At 51.4% G+C, this 21,961-nt stretch overlaps 7 protein-coding genes across 7 annotated transcripts; 2 read left to right on the top strand and 5 right to left on the bottom strand.

The window, feature by feature from the left end:
* Positions 1–1,258: 1,258 nt before the first annotated feature.
* Positions 1,259–4,791, top strand: BROUX77_003847 (uncharacterized protein; the record flags this gene model as incomplete). Its single annotated transcript, XM_073748543.1, has 3 exons — positions 1,259–1,468; positions 1,524–1,723; positions 1,782–4,791. 3 exons carry the CDS (start codon positions 1,259–1,261, stop codon positions 4,789–4,791), a joined length of 3,420 nt encoding a protein of 1,139 aa, XP_073606272.1.
* Positions 4,792–6,410: 1,619 nt separating this feature from the next.
* Positions 6,411–7,325, bottom strand: BROUX77_003846 (uncharacterized protein; the record flags this gene model as incomplete). The annotated part of the gene is made up of 2 exons (XM_073748542.1): positions 6,411–6,540; positions 6,664–7,325. 2 exons carry the CDS (start codon positions 7,323–7,325, stop codon positions 6,411–6,413), a joined length of 792 nt encoding a protein of 263 aa, XP_073606271.1.
* An 869-nt stretch (positions 7,326–8,194) lies between these two features.
* BROUX77_003845 (uncharacterized protein) lies at positions 8,195–8,614 on the bottom strand (the record flags this gene model as incomplete). The annotated part of the gene is made up of 1 exon (XM_073748541.1): positions 8,195–8,614. One exon carries the CDS (start codon positions 8,612–8,614, stop codon positions 8,195–8,197), a length of 420 nt encoding a protein of 139 aa, XP_073606270.1.
* A 2,150-nt stretch (positions 8,615–10,764) lies between these two features.
* BROUX77_003844 (uncharacterized protein) lies at positions 10,765–12,830 on the top strand (the record flags this gene model as incomplete). Its single annotated transcript, XM_073748540.1, has 4 exons — positions 10,765–11,086; positions 11,152–12,423; positions 12,485–12,579; positions 12,657–12,830. 4 exons carry the CDS (start codon positions 10,765–10,767, stop codon positions 12,828–12,830), a joined length of 1,863 nt encoding a protein of 620 aa, XP_073606269.1.
* Positions 12,831–12,981: 151 nt separating this feature from the next.
* On the bottom strand, positions 12,982–14,148 carry BROUX77_003843 (uncharacterized protein; the record flags this gene model as incomplete). Its single annotated transcript, XM_073748539.1, has 1 exon — positions 12,982–14,148. The coding sequence occupies one exon, from the start codon at positions 14,146–14,148 to the stop codon at positions 12,982–12,984; it is 1,167 nt and encodes a 388-aa protein (XP_073606268.1).
* A 482-nt stretch (positions 14,149–14,630) lies between these two features.
* On the bottom strand, positions 14,631–15,647 carry BROUX77_003842 (uncharacterized protein; the record flags this gene model as incomplete). The annotated part of the gene is made up of 1 exon (XM_073748538.1): positions 14,631–15,647. The coding sequence occupies one exon, from the start codon at positions 15,645–15,647 to the stop codon at positions 14,631–14,633; it is 1,017 nt and encodes a 338-aa protein (XP_073606267.1).
* A 1,648-nt stretch (positions 15,648–17,295) lies between these two features.
* On the bottom strand, positions 17,296–20,525 carry BROUX77_003841 (uncharacterized protein; the record flags this gene model as incomplete). Its single annotated transcript, XM_073748537.1, has 3 exons — positions 17,296–19,101; positions 19,160–19,753; positions 19,818–20,525. 3 exons carry the CDS (start codon positions 20,523–20,525, stop codon positions 17,296–17,298), a joined length of 3,108 nt encoding a protein of 1,035 aa, XP_073606266.1.
* Between the last annotated feature and the right edge of the window lie 1,436 nt (positions 20,526–21,961).

Raw genomic sequence — 21,961 nt, 5'->3', positions numbered from 1 at the left:
CGAGGACGAGGGCGAGGCGGGCAGGTCCGCCGGGTCATGTCATCGGAGTCAGAGAGACCAGAGACCGTGGTACGAAACCATGCCACCGACTAGTCAGAACCTAGAACATGCTGTGCATTCTGCCTTGGTCATTGGCGCGATATGGCACAATTCGCCGCATTGCCTCTATGATTTAAGATCAAGACCACCGAAGCGTGGAGCTACCAGGGCGCCAAGCGTATGCGCCAAGGACTGCCAAGCACAACGGTACTTGGCAGCGGAGAAGAGGGAGCACCAAAGCAAGATAATGGGTGGCATGGAACAGAAGATAGAAAGTCGGTGGGGGATGTGAAGCCAAGCAATACGGGGACCAGGCGGAAACGGAGGAGGAGGGGGGGGGGGTTCTAGACCGGAGGGTTTGCGGCAAGAAGGCAGCCACGTGCCGGGGTTAAGTGTGTGTGATGGATGGCATTTATTCTGCTTTTTTCTCCCTTTTTTCATCTACCATCTTTGCAACTCTACGTCGTCTTGAACGTCACTGGCGTCATTGACGTTGTCGTTTCGTTTCAAGCTGCCACCCGCAAGCAAAAAAAAAAAAACTTGTTATACCAGCCCCGCTTTTCCCGACTCGGCGCTCTTGCCTTGCGCTTACATTGCGTTCCCAGTTTGCCTTATCGACTATCAACGCCAAGTGCAACTACCAACTTAGCACCCTTGGCCTGGTGGGTCCGCCGTCTTGGCTTTGTCAGACGAACATCGTTGACGGCCATCCAGAGCCTGTTTTCTTTTTTATGGTGCACAACATTCTGAATGGGATGGGAGGAAGTGCAGTGCTTTGCTCTATATCTGTATCTGCTCCGTCTATACGCTCACACCTTGGCATTGTCCGTTTCCCACACCCTGCGCTCTCATGTGAAGACAACGGCCCCCAGCGGACAGTTGCCACCGGCGATTCTTCATGAGCCGCCAAGTATAAGTATGGCCGTGTCCCGCCGTCTTGCCGCTTTTGTAGATGCTACTTCTGCGCTATTCGTTCACGACGACCAACAACCTCCTCTTCCGGTCTAGACATATTCCCACAAACACGCATACATTATATCACGGCCTTTTCTTTCCCACACTATCAGTATATACAAGCTCCATTCGCTGCCTTCTCAGTCTCTCTCTGTGTCCCAGCAAACAACCGCCTCCATGATCACACTTCGTTGATCCCCCCTTTTACCCGCACATCTACTTTCCTTTCCCTCCCTAAGCCCACCTTCGTTCCTAACCCGCCACCATGTCTGAGCCGCATGCTGGCTTCAAGCACCCGTTCCTCCTTTCCGTGGAGGAAACGGCGAGCGCCTTCTCCACCAACACCGATGCCGGTCTCAACTCTTCACAGGTTGAGCAGCTTCAAAGCATCCACCCGCCCAACGAGCTTGATATCGGCGAGGGCGTTGCTTGGTACAAGATTCTAAGCAAGCAGCTCCTCAATGCCATGATTCTGGTACGTACTTCATCTTTTCCTGCACTTCACCACTGCTTCTAACTAACCCGTACAGGTTCTGTTCTTCGTCATGGTTCTTAGTTACGCCTTCAAGGACTGGATTGAGGGCGGTGTCGTCACCGTTGTCATTATTCTCAACGTTGCTATCGGCTTCTGGCAAGAGTACAAGGCCGAAAAGAAGATGGATGCTCTCCGCGCTCTGTCATCACCCTCTGCCACTGTTCTGCGCGATGGCGTGTCTTCTGTGGTGCCCAAGTAAGTTTTCTCCTGCAGCAGTCTTGGCATAACTCTTCTAACATCCTCAACCTAATAGTGCTCAAGTTGTTCCTGGCGATATCGTCTATCTGAAGATGGGCGACACTGTTCCTGCCGACATCCGTTTATTTGAGGCCATGAATCTCGCTTGCGATGAACAGTCGCTGACTGGCGAGGCTCTGCCGGTTGACAAAATCACCGATAACACCATTACTGTTCCTGGCTCCGGCCATATTGCCACTGAGGAGGGCGAGGTTGGCATTGGCGACCGCATTAACATCGCCTATGCCACCACTACCGTCAAAAAGGGCCGTGGTGCCGGTATTGTTATTGCCACTGGTATGACTACCGAGGTTGGCAAGATTGCCTCCAGCAGCACCAAGAAGAACCGCAAGCCCGGTCGCTCCATGAACTACAAGAAGTACGGCAAGCGCCAGGCCGCTCACGGTGTTGCCCTGACAGCCTACGACAAGGTTGGAAAGTTCCTGGGTCTTACTGAAGGAACTCCTCTCCAGCGGAAACTTGCCGGTCTTGCCTATGTTCTATTTGGCTGTGCTTTGCTGCTTGCTGTCGTCGTCTTTGCTGTCAACGAGTTCCACGTCCCCAACGAGGTTGTCATCTACGCCACTTCGCTCGGTATTGCCATCATCCCTGAATCTCTTGTTGCCGTTCTGACCATCACCATGGTTGTGGCTGTCTCTGTCATGAACAAGGCCAACGTGGTTGTCCGCGATCTCTCGGCTCTCGAGGCCCTGGGTGGTGTTACTAACATTTGCTCCGACAAGACCGGCACCCTGACTCAGGGCTCCATGATTGTGCGCAAGGCTTGGCTCCCCAAAAACCACATGTACACGGTTCATGAGTCTCAGAATCCTAGCGATCCCACTCAAGGTCATGTCACTCATCAGAAGTACACTTCTACCAAGTCCGTGCCGGAGCCTACACCTGAGCGCAACTTTGATGAAGAGCGTTCGGCTCTCGCTCTCAAGTTCGACGTCCCTGAGGAGAAGCTCAACGCCCACCAGACTTCTGGAAACGAATCTGGTAGCAACGAACCCAAGGAAGAGCCTGCTAAGGTTACACCAGCCCTCCGTGCCTTCCTGTTGACCTCTGGCCTGTGCAACCTTGCGAATGTCCGCTACGACGACGATGCATCCAAGTGGAAGGCTGCCGGTGAGCCCACCGAAGTTGCTCTTCAGGTTTTTGCGCTCCGCTTCCAGTATGGTCGCAAGACACTCCAAAGCAATGGCTGGAAACAGGTTGCTGAGTTCCCCTTTGACAGCTCCATCAAGCGCATGTCCGTCATCTACGATGCCCCTGCAGGCGATGATTCAATTGATGGCTGTGCTGATAACTCGATTGTCTTCACCAAGGGCGCTGTTGAACGTGTTCTAGACCTCTGCTCACACTTTGGCTATGGCGAGGACCGTGTCTCTCTGACGGATGAAATCAAGGATGAGATCATGGAGCAAATGTCTGCCCTGGCTTCTCAGGGCCAGCGTGTGCTGTGCATTGCTTACCGCAACTGGAAAGGCCGCTTTGTAGCTGATGGAGAAACCGGGACTGATAGTAGCATGGAGGAGAAGCGCGATGCCAACAGCGATCTTGACGAGAGCCTCCGCAGCCGTGTCGAACAGGGTCTTACCTTCCTCGGTCTTGTGGGTATCTATGATCCTCCTCGCCGCGAGACTAAGATGTCAATTGCTGAGTGCTCTACCGCTGGAATCCGTGTCCATATGCTCACTGGCGACCACCCCGATACTGCCAAGGCGATTGCCAAGGAAGTCGGAATTATCCCCAAGAATCTGGGTGTGCTTCCTGAAGCTATCAAGCAGACCGTGGTTGTAAAGGCGACTGAATTTGACAAGATGACTGATGAGCAGATCGATGCCATGGAAGAACTCCCTCTGGTTATTGCGCGCTGTGCTCCCAACACCAAGACACGCATGATTGAGGCTCTTCGTCGCCGCGGTGCTTTCATGGCTATGACCGGCGATGGTGTTAACGATGCTCCATCTTTGTCTGCCGCTGACGTTGGTATTGCGATGGGATCCGGCTCGGATGTGGCCAAATCCGCGTCCAAGATTGTTTTGACTGACGACAAGTTCAACTCTATTGTTGCAGCAATCCGCGAGGGTCGTCGCATGTTTGACAACATCCAGAAGTTTGTGCTGCACCTGCTGACTTCCAACGTCGGCGAAGTCATTCTGCTGGTTGCCGGTCTTGGATTCCGTGACTCGCGCGGCTACTCTGTCTTCCCCGTTTCACCTCTGGAGATTCTCTGGATCAACATGGTCACTTCGTCGTTCCCTGCCTTTGGTCTTGGTCGTGAGGCTGCCGCTAGCAACGTGATGCGCAAGCCTCCCCACGACAAGAACCGCGGTGTTTTCACGAACCAGATTCTGGTAGACATGGTTGTCTATGGTGTCCTTATGGGCTTTGCTACCATCATGACGTTTGTGATTGTGATCTACGGCAACAACGACGGCAACCTCGGCAACGACTGCAATAAGAAGTGGTCCGAGTCCTGCCGCCCTGTCTTCCGCGCGCGTGCTGCCGTCTTTGCTGAGCTGACATGGCTCATTCTGCTATCGGCCTGGGAGTTCAAGGATCTCCGCCGGTCTGCTTTCCGCCTCAACGATGAAGAGACCAACCGTCTGTCTGTCTTCAAAGACATGTACGCCAACAAGTTCCTCTTCTACTCGGTCATTATCGGCATGCTTTCCGTCTTCCCTGTGGTCTACATTCCCAGCCTCAACACCAAGGTCTTCAAGCACCGCGGTATTTCCTGGGAGTGGGGCTTGGTCGTTGGCTTCACCATCTTCTTCATTGCCGGCATTGAGGCCTGGAAGTATGTCAAGAGACGCTTCCATTTGCTCGAGGACCGCCCCGTCAAGCGCGGCGCGTATCCCCAGGGCAGCTCGGACGAGACCACGGGCACCTTTGGCCGCTCGATGACCATGGTCAGCTTCAAGTCGTGGCGCACACTGCGCCGGTCTGACACCAAAGAGTCACGGGCCAGCTCCAGTCGCCGGAAGCGGATTTCTGTGGGTGTGAACCCAGTGTAAGATTCGAGTCTTCCTTTTATTATTGTCTTATGACACTTACCATTCACATGTATTTTTGCCTGATTTTTTCTTGTTTGTTTACTTATTCCCGAAATTCACCGGGATTTGCTGTGTTTTCCTTGATATCTCTTTGTTGCATTTTTATATATACTTTTTTCATGATGACAGGGGATGATTGGCCGGTTATACCACCGGCGTCAGTTTCGGGGGTCTTTAGATATAACTCTAAGTAATAATGGGCAATCCACATTTATTGAGCTTCGCTGAATCTACTATCTTGTGAGGGTTATGGAGTGGTTCATTTTATTCGGCAGTCTATATAACGCACAGTTTGTGCCCAGTCTAACAAAGATGATCGTGTGAATCCAGACCCAGCACCATCTAAGAGTAAGAACTGGTAAAATTCTGGTAGCTGACTAGAAGAGACTCAGTGTTGAAGTTGAGGCCTGGTAGATTGAGAAATGTGGCCGAGTAACTAACTGACGATGGTTACTACCTTCGACTTGACTTGACTGTATTTAACGTCTATCAAAATCACCAAGATCAAACGATGGTTACCACCTTCGCGATGATTGCATCACTCTACGTGAGGACGATAATGGCATATCACCAAAGATGTAACAAGGATAAGCTTGCTCCTATTTCAATCCTCTCGTAGTGTACTTTTGTAGTTACATATGTCAAAATCGTATCGTAGTGCCCAGTGAGAAGACAGGTGCCATAATCATGACTGAGAATCCATGCACCCTAACACCAAAATTAATTAGGGTTGCTTCGCTCCTCTGAGGTCTTACTCTGGGATCATTGCCAAATATACCCATATAACCGTGCCATGCCCCACTTTTTCAAAGTGTAGCTCCAACTACGTTTTCGTGCCAACGCCTTCTTGCCTCGAAATTCATCCTCCTTATCAAATTCATAGTTATCTATACTTGCAAAGCGTGCAACCGCCACAACACGAAGCGCTGCTATGCGGAAGCTTTCAGTTCATGGGATGAGTTTATCATTCAACTGAAAGAATGGAATCGTCCGGTACTAGCCATCACCATCCCTCACCCTGCTCTCTCGTGTAAACAGCTACTACCGCAAACCATAGGGCCAGACGCGGGTCCTACACGTCCTAAAGGAGTTTTCCATGGAGTGTCTCCCCGTCAGCTTTCATCCCCAGTCCCCCGAAGGTCTCATGACAACCCAATCTATAAAGGAGCTTGTTAGCATCATTCTGGCGGAAGGCGGGTTTAGATTCTGGCATTCACAAACCGACAATCGCCTCACTCCACCGTAGTATGGTTATACCTCCAGTCAGAATTCAGAAAGAATGCAAAAAAGCGTCTCCCGGGGTGTTCGCGATGTCTATCGCAAAGAACGTTTTCCATGCCACGGCTCCTTAACGCTGCGCCCCTCAACGAGTGATCAACGCCTGACCCTCGAGCTTCATCACGAGTACCATGTGATAGCCGGAGGCTGTTATTTTTGGTATGTATTATTTGTATCTAGGTGAAAGAAGAGGGACAGCAGCATGCCGGAAGATAAAAAAACACAAAATAAGTGGGTGGTTTCAGCGGCATTGGCGTTTACACCCGAGAAACAATTGAAGCCTTGGGTGCAAAAACACGATTTCATCGTTCAGCTAGGCCATTGGAGCTCGGAGTGTACGCAGGTGTGACGCGTATCTCCGTGCCTTGTTCCTCGAGGCGTTTCAGGGTGGCAGAGAACTCTGTGCCTCCGTCGACGTGGAAAGCCTTTATCCTTTTGTCGAAACGGGTGCTGAGTATATTGACAATTCTCTGCAAAACTTCATCTGCCGTTTTCGTTTTCAGAAAACGAATCTACTTGTAACAAGTGGCATCGTCTACGACCATAAGCGCGTACCTGAATCCTTCGACTGATTCAGGCGTGATAGGTCCTATGAGATCTGCGTGGATCCTATCACCCATCTGGGTGGTGCGCGTGTCTGGTCGGGAGCGGTGCGGTTGCTGTTTTGCAATCGCTTTCCAGCAAGCCGAGAATTTGTCTCCGGAATTCATATCCAGGTCGGAGACGTCTAAACCCTGGACATGTTTGGCTGCCTTTCGGATGTTTATTGGGTTGAGGTGGCCCAGGCGGCGATGCCAGAGACTCAGCGAAGCGAAGGCTGTGGTCCTGGTTGGCTGAGGCCTGTTTGGAGCAACAGTGCCAAGAGCCTGACCCGAAACTTCAGGGTCAGTCGACACCTGGGCCGATCCGACAAGGTGGTAGACACCATTCAAAGGTCGTACCATTGCAACTTCTTTCCCAGAAGAGGCGAAGCGTAGGGTAGGTCCTAGTTGATCGAAATGCACACCTCCTTCAGACAGTAGTCTAAAAGTTGAAATGAGGTTGTGGTTCAGCCCTTGAACGTGACGAACATTATTCAGTTTTAACGTACCATTGGTGATTCTGGTCGAAAATTTGACAGAGCCAGAACCAACGCATACGAGATTGCCACCAGAGCCCACAATAGGAAAAGATTCGGTGTTCTTGTAGTTTTGAAGGACAGACCGGTCACCAGTCATATGGAAAGACGCGCCCGAATCAACGAACCAAAGGTCCGGATGCACAGGGTCTCCTCCATCAAAGTTTGACATACTGATGGTGCACATAGCACTTCCCAATTCATAGTCAAATTCCTTTGAGCTCTTGCTCTCGGAAGACTTTCCCTGGGCGGCTTCTTGCTTCTTTTCTTTGTTCTTGGGGTGGTTGTAGCATTCCTCATCGGAGTGCTTAACGTAAGGGTGGCCAGGGCATTTGCCCTTCTTTCTGTAAGATTGTTTGAATCAAAGACCAGCTAAGGTCTCAGCACTAGGAACCAAATCCCTGGAATGTAAGGAACCCGAGACGGGAGTATGAGGGATAAAGTAACCAAGGTTACTAATCCAATACGAAGGAGATAACGGGGGGCCATACAAATTACAAATGTGTGGGTCCCCGAAAATCTATAAGAAACCAAAGGAGTAGCAACAAAACGAAACTTGGATCTCTTGGAGGACAAGTCGAAGTTTGCGTTTACAAGATACCTATCTTCAGACCGTTAAGTTCTACACATTCTATTTACCAATTAGTGAAACTTCTATACCCATTCAATACACCACCACCTACCATATTACACTTTCCCTTCTCCTTTGTCTTCTTATCACCCTTGGCAGCAGTAGTAGCAAAAGCTTGAGCAGAGTATTCGCCATCGGGATTGAGATTTGATGGGCGTGCGTAGCTTTCGGCCGTTACTGTTATGTCCGCTATGCTAGGCCACTGGTCCGTGGGCTTCAAGTCTATTTCAGCTCGGAAAGAGTACCAGAGAGGGTGCCTCTTTTTCCATGGCACTAGCAAGAAAAGCTATGTTGAGCTGGGGCGGGATGATGACGCCAAACGCCTCCAGATCCCTGAATCAGTGGGACATAGCTGCAGAGTATACAAGGGGATTTGTTGTTTGGGATTTTGAGATAATCTCTTCCATTTCGCGGACGATCCTGATGTATGCCGCGGTTCCACTTGTGCCAAAATGAGCATCAAGCTTAAACAAGACATCTCGGGCTGAGATTTTCTTGAAGTCTGGAAAGCGGTTCATCAAGAAATAAGGATCGATGTAATATGCGAGCAGACGTTTCGCCCGTGCCGCCATGTGAGCTTCGTTGGGTAGGGCCAACAGTGTCGCCTCGGGAGTTTCCTTCGTAGGAGTGAGGTACTCCGAGACGCCATAGTCGGCTGAGAGTTCCAGGAGCTCATCGCGCCAGTCGATGTACAACCGGTGGTCGTCTTGCGACAGAACCTGCATAAGACCAGTGCGGGGGATTTGAACGGTGTTCATTTTTGTGGAAAATGGAGGATAATGAAGTGTAGGTGTAATGACTTTGTAATATGTAGATGTAATATGGTAGGTGGTGGTGTATTGAATGGGTATAGAAGTTTCACTAATTGGTAAATAGAATGTGTAGAACTTAACGGTCTGAAGATAGGTATCTTGTAAACGCAAACTTCGACTTGTCCTCCAAGAGATCCAAGTTTCGTTTTGTTGCTACTCCTTTGGTTTCTTATAGATTTTCGGGGACCCACACATTTGTAATTTGTATGGCCCCCCGTTATCTCCTTCGTATTGGATTAGTAACCTTGGTTACTTTATCCCCCATACTCCCGTCTCGGGTTCCTTACATTCCAGGGATTTGGTTCCTAGTGCTAGGTTGCCTTCCTAGTACGTGACCTCAACCCTCTCCTAGCCGTTTCCAAAACGGACTCTCTCTATTCCCGTTTGTTGTCTCATCTTGCTGGGATCTCAGCTTCCTCGTTGGGTATCAACCCTAGTGCTGAGACCTTAGCTGGTCTTTGATTCAAACAATCTTACAGTAGAGAATAGTGTAGCCTTTTGGGAAAGAGAAGATTTATTTCCAAAGAGTTTTCGTTTGTCGTGCAAACAAGGTAGGGTGTTGGATATCTCAAGAGAGTGGATTGAGATACAGCGACGGAAGATTTGTCTAGATGTAACAATGTCTTCGGGAGGAGGCCAGTTGTTTGAAAGTGCTTAATAGTCGTAGTCTCAAGATGTGGACTTTGTCCTAAGGATGCTTGACACGCCCGAGCAGATTTGAGGAGTGAATATTGAAGTTCCTTGGAGACGCTGTTAGACTTGATGATAACACTGGTGGACAGAAATATAGTCGAAGAGTTTTCTGTCAGGTTGTTGCAGATAAGCACCCGGGCTCATAACCTTTCAGTACTTTGATTGTGAGGACTTACTGAAGTCCTTTTTACGGAAGAAGTTTGATTCCGGAACGTCAGACAATATCAATTGGTAACAGAAGTGAGTGCGCGCAATCAAAGTACTGAAATTATTTGATTGTCAACCTAAAAAACAAAACTTTAGATTTAAATTTTAAAAAAAAAAAAAAAAGAAAAAAAAGGAATTGTGGGTCCGTGTCGATTCGCGCAATGATGACTTTTATGATGCTGCTTTGCGAAAGTTTTATGCCATGTGCAGGATATATCTCTCTGAATTAATTTGCATTATTTCTAGTGGATGTCCACACTCCCCCCTTTCCGCGTGATAATCCGCCGATCTTGGTGGGGTTGATAGAGTGCCTGCTCGTGTTCTCCAGGTATCGCAACACTCTGGCCTTTCTTCCTCATAGCCAAGCATCAAGCTTTGCATACAACGAAAAAAAAAAAAAAAGGTAACTCGTGAACAAGTCGTTGAAATCAAAAATTCCACTCGCGATGGCCCACGAAGGGCAATCGACGACCGGAAACTCCACGATGTGCAATGCAGGCTTCCGACCATGGTCCCAAGGATTCTTGATCCCCCAGAACCCAAGCAAGGTAAGTATGAAGAAGAAAAGAAGAAAACTGATCAAAGGAGGGCAGCATAGCCAGATATTTATACTCCTCTACTAGGGCGGTGGGGCCAGTGCTGATTGTTCTGGCAGAAAACAATCGTGGCTGGTACTCCTTGTTTTCTAGATCTAGCCAATCAGAAAATTCCGCACCCTAGTCTACATTCTTGAACGCCCTCCTTGGAGGGATCTGACCGCCAACACAAGTAATTTGACTTCCCTGTTCTTAATCGGCAGAGAGTAAAGAAAAATCGTTGGAACCAAAAACAAGAATAAGACAAGAAAAAGAATGTATTGTAGGGTTAGGGTTTATTTAGGGTTTGTAAACTTGAAGCAAGCGGATCGGAGGAAGGAACAGGGAATCGTGGAAACAAGCCACTTGGGGTCATGATAACTAGCCATTGAACTGTTCGATTGGGTGAACCATTGTGCACTGTTGTGCCGTTGTCGAAGCATCCGTTCACGCTTTGTCGCATTTTGCCGATTGCCTGTCTTACTGGCAGCCATTGCTCTCACCACTGGCTTAGTCAGTACATACTCGAATCCCTCCATCGCTAAGAACCCCGCCAAAGCGAGCTCTGTAGAAAAGCACGTACAGTCCCAATAGCTATTGATCGAGTCGCCCGAAACAACCATGATACGATCGCAGAGTCAAACGGCGCAGGTTGCGCTGCGACGTCTACAGGCTCCGGCTCGCTACAGGCCTGCCACGGCTAGCAACCGGGCACAACCAGCCAGCGCCGCCGCTGGCGGGATCCAGACTACGCAGACACGAGCTATTTCATCGCAAGAACGGAATCCGAACTTGCCGCCGTCCAACGAAGAGAGACTGGGTAGAAGCTTTACGGGGCAGATGATGGGCAGTATTGGCCAACGTCTGGAGCGTGAGAGGGCAGACCGTCAGCGATGGAGAAAAGACGATACGGCGCCGTCCAAGATGTGGTACACCACGTTTCGTGAGTTACTTTTCCGCATGAAAAAGGGCGCTTTACGCAGATACTAATGTTGGCGCTACGGATAGTGTTCCTATTTGCAACCGGGACGTCGTATTATCTCGGTGGCCTTCGGCCTCAACCTCCCAGCGAAGAGTCCACGATGCCCCTCAGTCGAGTGTCAATGCCCCCGCTCAAGGCTAATATCGAGAATCTACAAGCTGCGTGGGTTGACTTTAATACTTTGCTTGGGGAGGAGCGTATCAGCACAAAGCAAAACGACCTCGAATTTCACTCCACCTCGTCGTGGTCAGCCCATCCCGCAAAACCCGAAGACCTGCCGTTCATGGTCCTGTATCCAGAGACTACTCAGGAGGTATCTGACATAATGAAGATCTGCCACAAGCGCCGTATCCCTGTGGTAGGCTTCAGCGGCGGCACCAGTCTCGAGGGGCATTACACACCTACCCATGGTGGTGTCTCCATTGACTTTACCCACATGAACAAGATTGTAAAGCTTCACAAGGATGATTTAGACGTTGTGGTGCAGCCTGGCGTTGGCTGGGAGAGTCTCAATGATATTTTGCGCCAAGAAAACCTCTTTTTCCCGCCCGACCCGGGCCCAGGTGCGATGATTGGTGGGATGATTGGCACTGGCTGCAGCGGTACCAACGCCTACCGCTACGGAACCATGCGCGAATGGGTTCTGAGCGTGACTGCCGTTCTCGCTGATGGAACTGTTGTCAAGACCCGCCAGAGAGCTCGTAAGAGTTCTGCTGGGTACGACCTGACCAAGGTCTTCATCGGCTCAGAAGGCACTCTGGGTTTGGTGACTGAGGCTACTCTTAAGCTAGCCGTTCTGCCCGAACACACCAGTGTTGCGGTTGCTTCGTTCCCCACCATCCGCGACGCCGCCAACTGCGTGGGCAAGGTCGTCAGCCACGGGATCCCGGTTGCTGCCGTTGAGATTCTTGACGACAACCAGATGCAGTGCATCAACCAGGCGGGTATGACCACCAGACGCTGGGCCGAGGCGCCAACACTTTTCTTCAAGTTCTCTGGAACTGAGCGCGCCGTCAAGGAGCAGATTGAAACCACCAAGAAGCTGTCGAAGCAGTCACAGGGCAAGTCTTTTGAGTTTGCCAAGTCGTTGGACGAGCAGTTCGAGCTATGGAGCGCGCGCAAGGAGGCACTTTGGAGCACCATGGCCGTGAAGAAGGAGGGCGACCGTGTGTGGACTGGCGATGTTGCTGTACCCATGACACGTTTGCCTGACCTGATTGAGGAGACCAAGATCAACTTGAAAAAGAGCGGACTGTTTGGCAGCATTGTTGGCCATGTTGGTGACGGGAACTTCCACTGTAAGTCTTTGAAGACATCTCATTACATGCAGCGTAAAGAAGCTAACGCACTGGTCTGTAGTAATTCTTCTGTACAACGATTCGCAGCGCAAGATCGCCGAGGGCGTTGTGCATGACATGGTGAAGCGGGCTGTTGAGATGGATGGAACTGTTACTGTAAGTCAACATATATCAAGGAGTTGTACCGGCACCACCTGAAGCCATGTTGCTAACAAAGCCATCGACTTTTGCAGGGCGAGCACGGCGTTGGTCTTGTCAAGCGCGACTACCTGCCACACGAACTAGGTCAGCCGACTGTTGATCTCATGCGCAAGATGAAGATGGCCTTTGATCCGCTTTGCCTGTTGAACTGCGACAAGGTGTTCCGCATGAACAAGCCCAAGTCTGGTGAGATCAGAGAGTGGTGAGAGAAGAAAAGGATTGGGTTAAAGGCATGCATGCGTGAAGTAAAGCACGCGCACCCCATTCACTGTGTTGTTATTTATTTCTGGCGTTTTGTTGTGGAAGCAAGATGTCACATGTATATTTCTGAATTCAATCGTGTCTATTTAGCATGTGCTATAAACTCAGTGAGTTGGGATCGTAGCGCCATTTGCTGGGATCCAAGATGATGTCAATGTCGATGTCTTGGTAAGCACCAACCGCGTAGCAGAGATCATGATGGCCCTGTAGACCAACCCGCGAGATGTTGACCTCTGAATCCTCCTCCTCGTTTACGTCCCACGTCCCATCCAGCTTCCCGTTTCGTGTGAAGAAACAGGTCACCCTAGGCGGCCCAGTCACGGTGCCCGGGACGCGCTTGAAGCGCATGCCCAGACCGACCGTCTCGCCGTGCTTAAATGGAGAAGTAAAATCTAAGCCACCCCAGCGATCGTTGACGTACCGATGTCCGTCGTCGCTATGCACAGCCAGGCTGCCGCGGTGCCAACCGGGCATGCGCCAGTCGGGATACGGCAGGGCGGAATATCCGATGGCCACTGTGGAATTCCCGCGGACTCGCGGATCGTTTACTGCGATCTCATAGTAGATGGTGGTTACTAGCTGGGGGCTGGTCGCTGCAAGCTCGGCCGAGTACACGGGCGGCATGGCCATCCACGACGTGTCGCGCTCGGTCTTGGTAGTCTTCAGCCTCCACACGCCCGTGGCGGTATTTACAAGCTGGGACACGGGAGCCTTGGGCTTGAGATTTTGGGGCATAGACACATGCATCGGCAAGCGAAAGGCGTAGTTGAGTGTGCGTGATACCTTTTCGACGTATTCGGGCGCGGCGATGGTGGTCTGCAGCGGGTTCTGCTCACACCACTCGTGGCCGGCATCGCCATCGGCCTCATCGGCGTTGGAAGTCCAGGAGTGGTCATTTCCTTTGAAGAAAGCTGGTGGCGGCGGGAATAGCGACGTGTCGGGGACTGCGAGTTCCCAGGCCTCCGGCCGGTTGGACAGGGGTGGAGCCGCGGGAGGGCCGTAGTCGTAGGCCAGGGCTGAGGCGCTGGGGGGGTGGTTTGGTGGTGGGCCTGGAGGAGGAGCAAAGTCTTGTGTGTGCTGTTCTTGAGAGCTGTAGTCCTGGTATTGCGGCCTTGAGGAAGCTTTGGCGTTTTGTTGCTTTGTTGAGAAAGCTTGAACGCCGGGCGGGACTGAAGTTGAAGACGAGCCCTTTTGGAAACTGTCAATCCTGGCAGGCCTCGGACCCTTGGTGTCTGGAGATTTGTTTCTGGACCCGAAACACATTTTGACGAGGGGTGCGAAAAAGAAAATATGTAAAAAAAACGTTGTTGATTATGAAGGCAATGTGACGGGGAAAGAAAGTGGTGTGCCGAAGGATTTAAAGCTTGTCATGTATGGAGACTGATATAGAAGGTTAGGGACTGTTGTGACATTCGACCAATCAGTAGTCGCTGTTAGCGAGCCGACAAGAAGTCAGCCTTGCCGATACAAGGCTTACTTCTTAATGCTGCATCGGCTTTGGAAGGATCGTTGACGTCACACCCTACAATTATGCAACAGTTGGAATTCTGCAAGTACCAAGACGGTGGGATTTAAGATATCATAATTTCAATTGATTTATTCTGACAAAACTGCTAACTATTAAGAAAAGAATCACAAAGCAAAGCATGACCAATATCCAACGCATAAAACCCAAAGACCAAAAACGCCTTGTTAGCCCGACTCAAAGCCACATGTTGTGGTATGTGGTACGCTCTCTGGAGAGCTCAAAAAATGACCACACGACGAGGCTCCTGGCGCACTTTGGGAATGGAAATGCTCAGCACGCCATTGACTAGCGTTGCCTGCGCCTGGTCGCGATGGATTCTGCGGGGAAAGGTAAAGGTCCGGGAGAACTCGCCGGAACTGGTCTCTACCGCCTGATGGGTGTTGTTTTGTTCAGACGCAGTGGCCTTGGGTGTAACCAGAGGCTTGTTCACGGGATCAGCCTGGATGTTCGCGGGCGAAGAGGGCCGTGAGGTCTTGGGGGCCTTGGGGGGCTTGGAGGCTGCTAGTTCCTCGGTGGGGCGCTTCTCGGAAGACTCGGAGGATGAAGAGCGTCTACTCGTCATTGACGTGATGGAGAACCGGTCGTCCTCGTCAGGGCTGTCCTCGACAGTTGCCTTTCGGTAGTGCGAGGGGGACTGGGAACGTTCTTTGGAGGCGGGCTGTGCCTCGGCTTCTCTTTCGGGGGTAGGCACAGGCTTAGACTCGGACTCGGAGTCAATGTCCATATTAGTCTCCTCGGCTCCCTGCTCGCTAGACTCTGGAGCATGGGTATCCTTAGGAGTGTCTTCCTCGTCACTAGCCGCAGCAGAAGAGTCGCTGCGCTGAACACGGCCGTGAACAACAAGAGTCTGAGAATCAGTGAACTCAACATTGACATCCTTCTTGCTCAGACCCGCCAGATCGCCGTGAAGCTCATAGGCATCAGAGGTTTCGCGAACAGCGAACCGCGGCTGGAAGGCCGGCTTGAAAACAGGCGCCTTGGCCGCAGCCGGGCGGGGAGCACTGGCGTGGTAGACGGGCGAAGGGAGATAGACCGAGACGGGCGCCGCTACGCTCTTGCGAACCGGAGCGCGCAGGCGACGGGGGCGGCAGTAGCGCGGTGTGTATGTGGGAGCCGAGAAGAGGGGTGATGAAAGGGCCAGCGGCTGGTGGTAGACGGGCGACTCGAACTCGCTCAGGACGCTGAACGGGGAGGCGAAGGCCTCGGAGGTGATGAAGGGAGAGAAAAAAGCCATTGTGAAGGTGTTTGGTGTGATGGTGTGATGGTGTGATGGTGTGATGGTGTGATGGTGTGATGGTGTGAAAATGTGAGAATAAAGAATTCAAGGCAGGCTTGAAGAGTGAGTTTGAACTGAGATGGTAGAGATGTGATTGTGTGATGATGAGAGAAAAAAAAACAAAAACCAGAATAGCTGAAGATTCCTCCATTATTTATACACAAAAAGCTGCGATTCTATGGCAATATTTACTTGGTGTTGAAGGTTCAAGAATGCTCTTCCAATTCCATGAAGACTCGCGATACTTCTGGAAACCTCGAGTCTGAAACTCGACTTAGATCGAAGCTGCCAGAAGAGTGGAGAAGGTTCCTTGAGTTTCCGTTTTTGGAATGCGCTCAATCCTACGGGTAATCTATGGTTGAAATATTCCTTTGTACGTGTGTTGCATAAGCTCGGTGTCCTGTTCCAAGATTTACGTTTTTCAATTCACCGGTCAACGTACACACATTCTCAGTTGATGCGACAGAGCTCAACGAAAGTCTGTGCTGACCACGACAGTTCCGCATCAAAGATAAAGGACGTAAGCATTCAACACAATGACGGACAGTGATTTAAAAAAAAAAGTTAGGAAGAGAAGCAAAAAAAGGGGTATTATAAGCAAAAAAAGAATATAACAAAAATGCGAAAGGCCACCGACTTTGATGCGCCATAGTACACCAAGAACAACAAGATGGCAGCCCAAAGCTTGCACCCTTCCTCTACCCGCTCTCCATCTTGTATGCTGAATAGTGTTCGTCTCGATGTTGCGTGGTCTGTATATGTAAGTGACCAGCAGGACAAGGGAGAGAGGCGGGTAATATGACCGCAGAATCATGACAACACGCTCTCTGGACCAGGGTGTCAAGAAGAAACAGATATGTCGAAATTGAATAAACAGTATGAAGATGAATGGAGACTGAACAAACAATAAAGACAGTGAAGAGGGGAGAGAAAGGACGCATAGAAGAAACATTGTGAAGCCTAGAAGTCGACAAAAATAACGGCAGAGGGGGAAAAAAAACAGCAATAGGACAGGAACTAAACACAAGAGGGAGAGAAAATGGTAATAAACACCCGAGGGGAGAAGAAAAAAACCACAACGACATGAATATGGGAAAAGGAAGAAGTAAAGAAGCCCGAGGAAACATGTATCACCCTCCAAAGTGAACGAAGGAAACACCAGCATGGTGCAAGGGAAGGGAACAAAAAACAACAACAAAGACGACGCGAAACCCAATCAATCCATAGCGAAGCAATGACGATGCCGACTTATATAACAAAACGAAAAATTCGACGCACTGCACTGGTGCAGCTTGGCCGGTCCTCCAAACGTATTGCAGCAAGTAAGATGCGATGTGGGGCAAGCCGAAGCGTGTAGACGCTGATCCGAAGGCAGGGAGACTGGACGACCAAAGTCGCAGGACGTAGCAATAGAGGGGCTAGCATGATGTGCAAGACGCTCAGAGGTACAATCACTGCCAGCTTCGGCTGCGAAGTCACTCAAAGTGGACTGGAAACCATGAACAGCCAAGGGATCAGCAGTAAACACACGTCCGCGTTGCGCCACTCGGTTGCGTGTGTGGTCGGAGGAGACTTGAGCCGAGAAAGCACGGCGGGGTTCACTTTTCTACCGGTCGCCTGCCGCCTCTCTGGCTTTGCCTCGTCTGCGGAAGAAGTCCATGACTCTGCGCGCAGCTCCGCTACCGTTGACTTCATCATCGTATGGGTCGTTGAAACCACGTTTGGGCTTCTGTAGGACGCCACGTGTGTTGGGGATTCTGCTGCTACCCAGACGTTGGCTTTCTGGGGTATCAGAATCACCGTATTGCATCTGGTAGTGATTCGTGTTATCGTGACGCTTAACGCCGTTTTGGTCCAGAGATGATTCAGAGCCGGTGTGCAGCATGGCCTCGTTTTGCACATACTGAGGGATCGCATTGGGGCGCCACTGTGCCTCGGCCGTGCCGGTGCTAGAGTTGTACGACGAGGGAATTCCTGTGGACGTTGTGGGTTTAGGAGAATGAATCTGACGGGCAGCAGAGTGCCGATCGGCGGTATCCTGGATTGGTAGCATGTTGGGTGATTCGGGGTCGGAGGGGAAAGTGGGCGAACCGTCAGCGGGAGTGCCCGAAGATTTACCAATACCCATAGCCTTGAAGGGCGCAATGAGCGAGAAACGGCGAGAGCGCCCGCCTGAGTGCTGGCTGCCAGAGATACTACCACTGCGCTTCTTTCCCAGGCCAAACGAGATGGACCGACGGTTGGACTCGGTCGAAGGGCGTCCAGGGCCCATCTCATCGTTGTGAACCATCTGGCTAGACATGCTGATGGGAGGGTACTTTCGGTTACTCTTTTCGCCCTGTGTATCCGTACGCTTACGATTTTTGCCGAAGATTGACCCACTACGGCCAATTAACTTGGACCCAATCTCACCAATAGTGTTGGAACGCTTGTGACCGCGATGGGCGCTGGAATTTTGGGAAGCCATCGGGGGCTGTCCATTGATGCCATAGCCAGTAACGAGGGCAACCTTGGACGGAACTCCGGGGCGTGTCGCACTATCGACGGAATCATTGGTAGTTGAGGGTTGTTGAATCTTGCCGTGCACATTAGTGCCAGCGACAGTAGGAGGCGCGGGCTGGCCGTAGCCAGTGTGGGTATGAGGACGGGTGCTAACAGGAATGGTGGTGTACATGGCCTCGGAGGCACTCGACCGGTTGTGTGAATGTCTAGGAGCAGGAACAGCACCGTGAACAGAGACACGAGAAGAACGGTGGCCAGAATCTTTTCCGGCTGAGACAGGCTCCTTAGGGAGCGGCTTATCGTGCGCAGCATCCATTGAAATGCGGCCAGCTGAACTACGAGGACCAGTAGCAGGAGCAGCAATAACGGGGGCAACCTTTGAGGCTGATGATCCACTGGCGTACTCGGCGCGCTCACGTTGGGTCTGAGTAGAAGGTGCAACATATTCGACCTGGACAGTACGACGCTTAGCGGCTTTACTAGTGGCCGAAGGTTCTTGGCTCTCCACATCAGCGTTGTTCTTGTGTGATAGGCCGCCAACGATGGGAGGCGGCTGCGATTTCTTGGATGATTCGCGCACTGAGGCACTGCGTCCAAGTCCAGGAACGTCTTCTTCGACGGGGTTCGAAGCCTCCTGAACCTCAGCAGGCGAGGTTGTGTTGCTAGTGATCCAAGCAACAGCGCTCTCATAATCGCTAAGCCATGAATGACGGGCAACTTCAAACAAGTCAGCCCGCTTCCGGGGGTCAGATACCAGAATTCTCCGCAGCAAGTCACGGGCATGAGGCGAAACGTATTCGGGGAATGTCAGGGTGGTGTTGACAATGTACTTGTAAAGAAGATTGATGTTATCACCCTCGGGGTTGGCCGGATCGTCGTCAAAAGGCAAATAACCAGCAAGCATAGCGTACTAAGTAGAAGTGTTAGAGACAGATATCTCGTAGTATTTTATAGATGTGCAAACTTACCAGGATCACACCACAACTCCACACGTCCACCTTGCGACCCGTGTACAAGCAGTCGCTAACGACAAGTTCGGGGGCAGCATAACAGGGACTACCGCAGCTGGTTTGCATGAGATCACCACGGCGATGGCCATTGGGTTTTACATGATCAAGACCAGACCGTTTGATAAAGTCGCGATCAACCAATTGCTCCTCGTCCTTTTCAGTCAGTACATCATCAGCATCGAAAGTGTTGGCAAAGCCAAAGTCGGTAATGATGATGTTCTTGTTGCGGTCCAAAAGCAGGTTCTCAAGCTTGAGATCACGATGGACAATTCCTTTCTTATGTAAATACCCAACACCAGAAACCAATTGAGCAAAAAGGCGTTTGGCATTATTGTCCTTGAGGTATCTGTGACGAAGAATGTAATCAAAGAGTTCGCCTCCAGAGGCGTATTCGAGCACAATGCCAATGCGGCTGTCGTCACTGATCATATCGTAAAGTCGTACAATATTGTTATGTTGAAGACCCCGCAGGATGTTGACTTCGCGGTGAATCTTGGACAATCGCGCGGGGTTGTTGCCGAGACTCTCTTTTTTGATGATTTTGATGGCGACCTGTTTCGGGGGTTAGCATTCGGTCTGTGTATTTCTAGACTGGGAAATTTGTGTCGGTGCATACCTGGTTGCTGCCACTCTGCTTCCACCCAAGCCGAACTTTGCCAAACTCGCCCTCACCAATGACATTTCCAAGGATGTAGTCATTGAACTTGGTGTGCTTGTCACGTTTTGAGCTCGCACCACCATTGCGGCCACCGCTGCGACCGTTGCGGCGCTGCTCGCTGGCCTGTTCCTCGGATGCAGGTGTCGCAGGCTGGGATGCGGCAGCATCGAGAGCTAGTTGGTCAGCCGAGAGAAGGGGCTCATGAACGTGTTGTCCGTTTGATCTTGGTGCGGCACTGGGTGAAGCGTGAGAAGATGATGGATCAGCGGTGTGCTTTGTTGGGGGCGAAGTTGCTTGATGGTTCTGGTAGCGAGATGATTGCGACTGCGACTGCGATTGCGATTGTGAGTGCTGGTGGTTGGCATGGCTGCTGATCCGTGTAGGCGGCTCCTGTTGTGTTGACCTTCGGGTTCGGGAAGACTGGCTCTGACTCTGGGTTTGGCTCGGATCATGGGAGCCCTGTGCGTAGCGGGCTTGGTCTGATTCGCGGCGTGGAGTAGGCTCGCCGCTATTATGATTAGTCGAGGAACTACGTGGAGGCGCAACGGGCGGGCCGGCAGATCTTCTGCTGGAAGACGACTTCGAGGACGACTGATAGTTGTAATCGGGCGAAGACGTGGTTCCGGCTAGAGCCACGGGGCTCGCCACTGCGGTTCTGGACGCCATATTCTGGAAGACTGTGGATGCAAATGGAAACAAGTGTGGAATTCGCGAGCGAGAGATTCGCGAAAAAGAAAAGAGTGAGAAGGCCCGACACAACCGAGCAAGGGTGCGGAAAGGCTGGAGAGTCGCAATCTAACACTCGTAGGCGAATGCGGACGCAGAGAAACCACGTCGAATGTAGAATCAAAATTTCCCTGGCAAATGAGCGGAGTGGCTAAGGGCAAAAGTTAGTATAAGCCAGCAAGACACAGCGGTGGCTGTCGAAAGGTCCGGCCGGAGATCAGATGAAAGCTTGCGGGCACGGCGGCGGGCAATCGAAAGCGTCCTCAGCTACAAGCACTGCACCAGAACTGGAGCCAGAAGCGGACGCCAGGGAAACCGGTATTGCACCTGGGAGGCGCAGAAGCAACGTGCGTCTTTAATAAAAACGCAACCCTGGAGTTCAGGGTGCAGATGCAGGGCGGACGCGGCTGGTCTCTCGCAGAAGGGTTGTGGGCAGCAGACTCTGAACGGATTGCGGCTTACCAAGAGGGACAATTGATAGGCGTGGTAGCAGAACCAAAGCCGGCTCAAGAGGCAGAGAGGCGATTCAAAGCAGGCGTCGGATTGGCGTGGGCGCCTCGCAACGTGGCTGCGGATCGATGCAGAGACTCGGGCGGCGATTCGGGGCGAGTGTGGTGGGCAGAGAGCTGGAATGCTGATGTAGCGGTCAAATCTGCATGCCACAATAGCCGATGGATGATATCACGGCAGGCGGGTGGACAAAGAGTCGAGGTTCTGTCCAAGTGCAAACTTGGAATGGGAGTGGTAATGGTAACGGTACTGGCGCTGGTAGCTAGAGAGAGCGGCCGCTAAGGGTTTACCACCAACAGGCTGGCGTTATGGCCGAAGCTGGAATAGTCGCAAAATAAAGGGGCGCTCGACGCGTTCGGAGGGCGGGAAAACAACAGGGCTCAATTCAATATCAACAAGCAGCGAGAGGCGAGAGGCGCGAGACCAGGAGCGATTGGTGGCCGAGAAAGTCAGTAGAGGACAATGAGACACGGACGGCCAGAGGAGCATCTGGTGCACGAGCAATGGGCAAATGCAGAAAAAAAGAAAGAAGAGTAGACTGATTAACGGGCGCGAAAAGAACACTTTTTCTGCCGTAAAATAGGAGATTTGATGCTGAGACGCGCCTTTATGCCAGCCCAGCCAGGTCGGTAGACGAAGTGGAGACGAGAGGCTGGTCGGTGATTGGCTGGAAGATAAGTGGAACAGCAGCAACGAACGGTTAGGCAAAAGGCCCCCCACCAAGATACAAAAACGTTCAAGGCAAAGGCAGCCAGAATCAGATAGGCCACAGGGCAACGGCAAAAGAGGGCGGGCTATAGAGTGCAGGTATAGGTAACAGGAGGGCAACGAAGAGGCAATCTGAGGGCAGACTGCCGAGCGTGAGT

Source organism: Berkeleyomyces rouxiae (assembly GCF_048999995.1).
Source record: "Berkeleyomyces rouxiae strain 22BRR77 chromosome Unknown BrBRR77_ptg000003l, whole genome shotgun sequence".
NCBI classification, from domain to species: domain Eukaryota; kingdom Fungi; phylum Ascomycota; class Sordariomycetes; order Microascales; family Ceratocystidaceae; genus Berkeleyomyces; species Berkeleyomyces rouxiae.
Note: the sequence above shows the minus strand (reverse complement) of the source record. Positions and strands in the feature narration are given on the sequence as shown.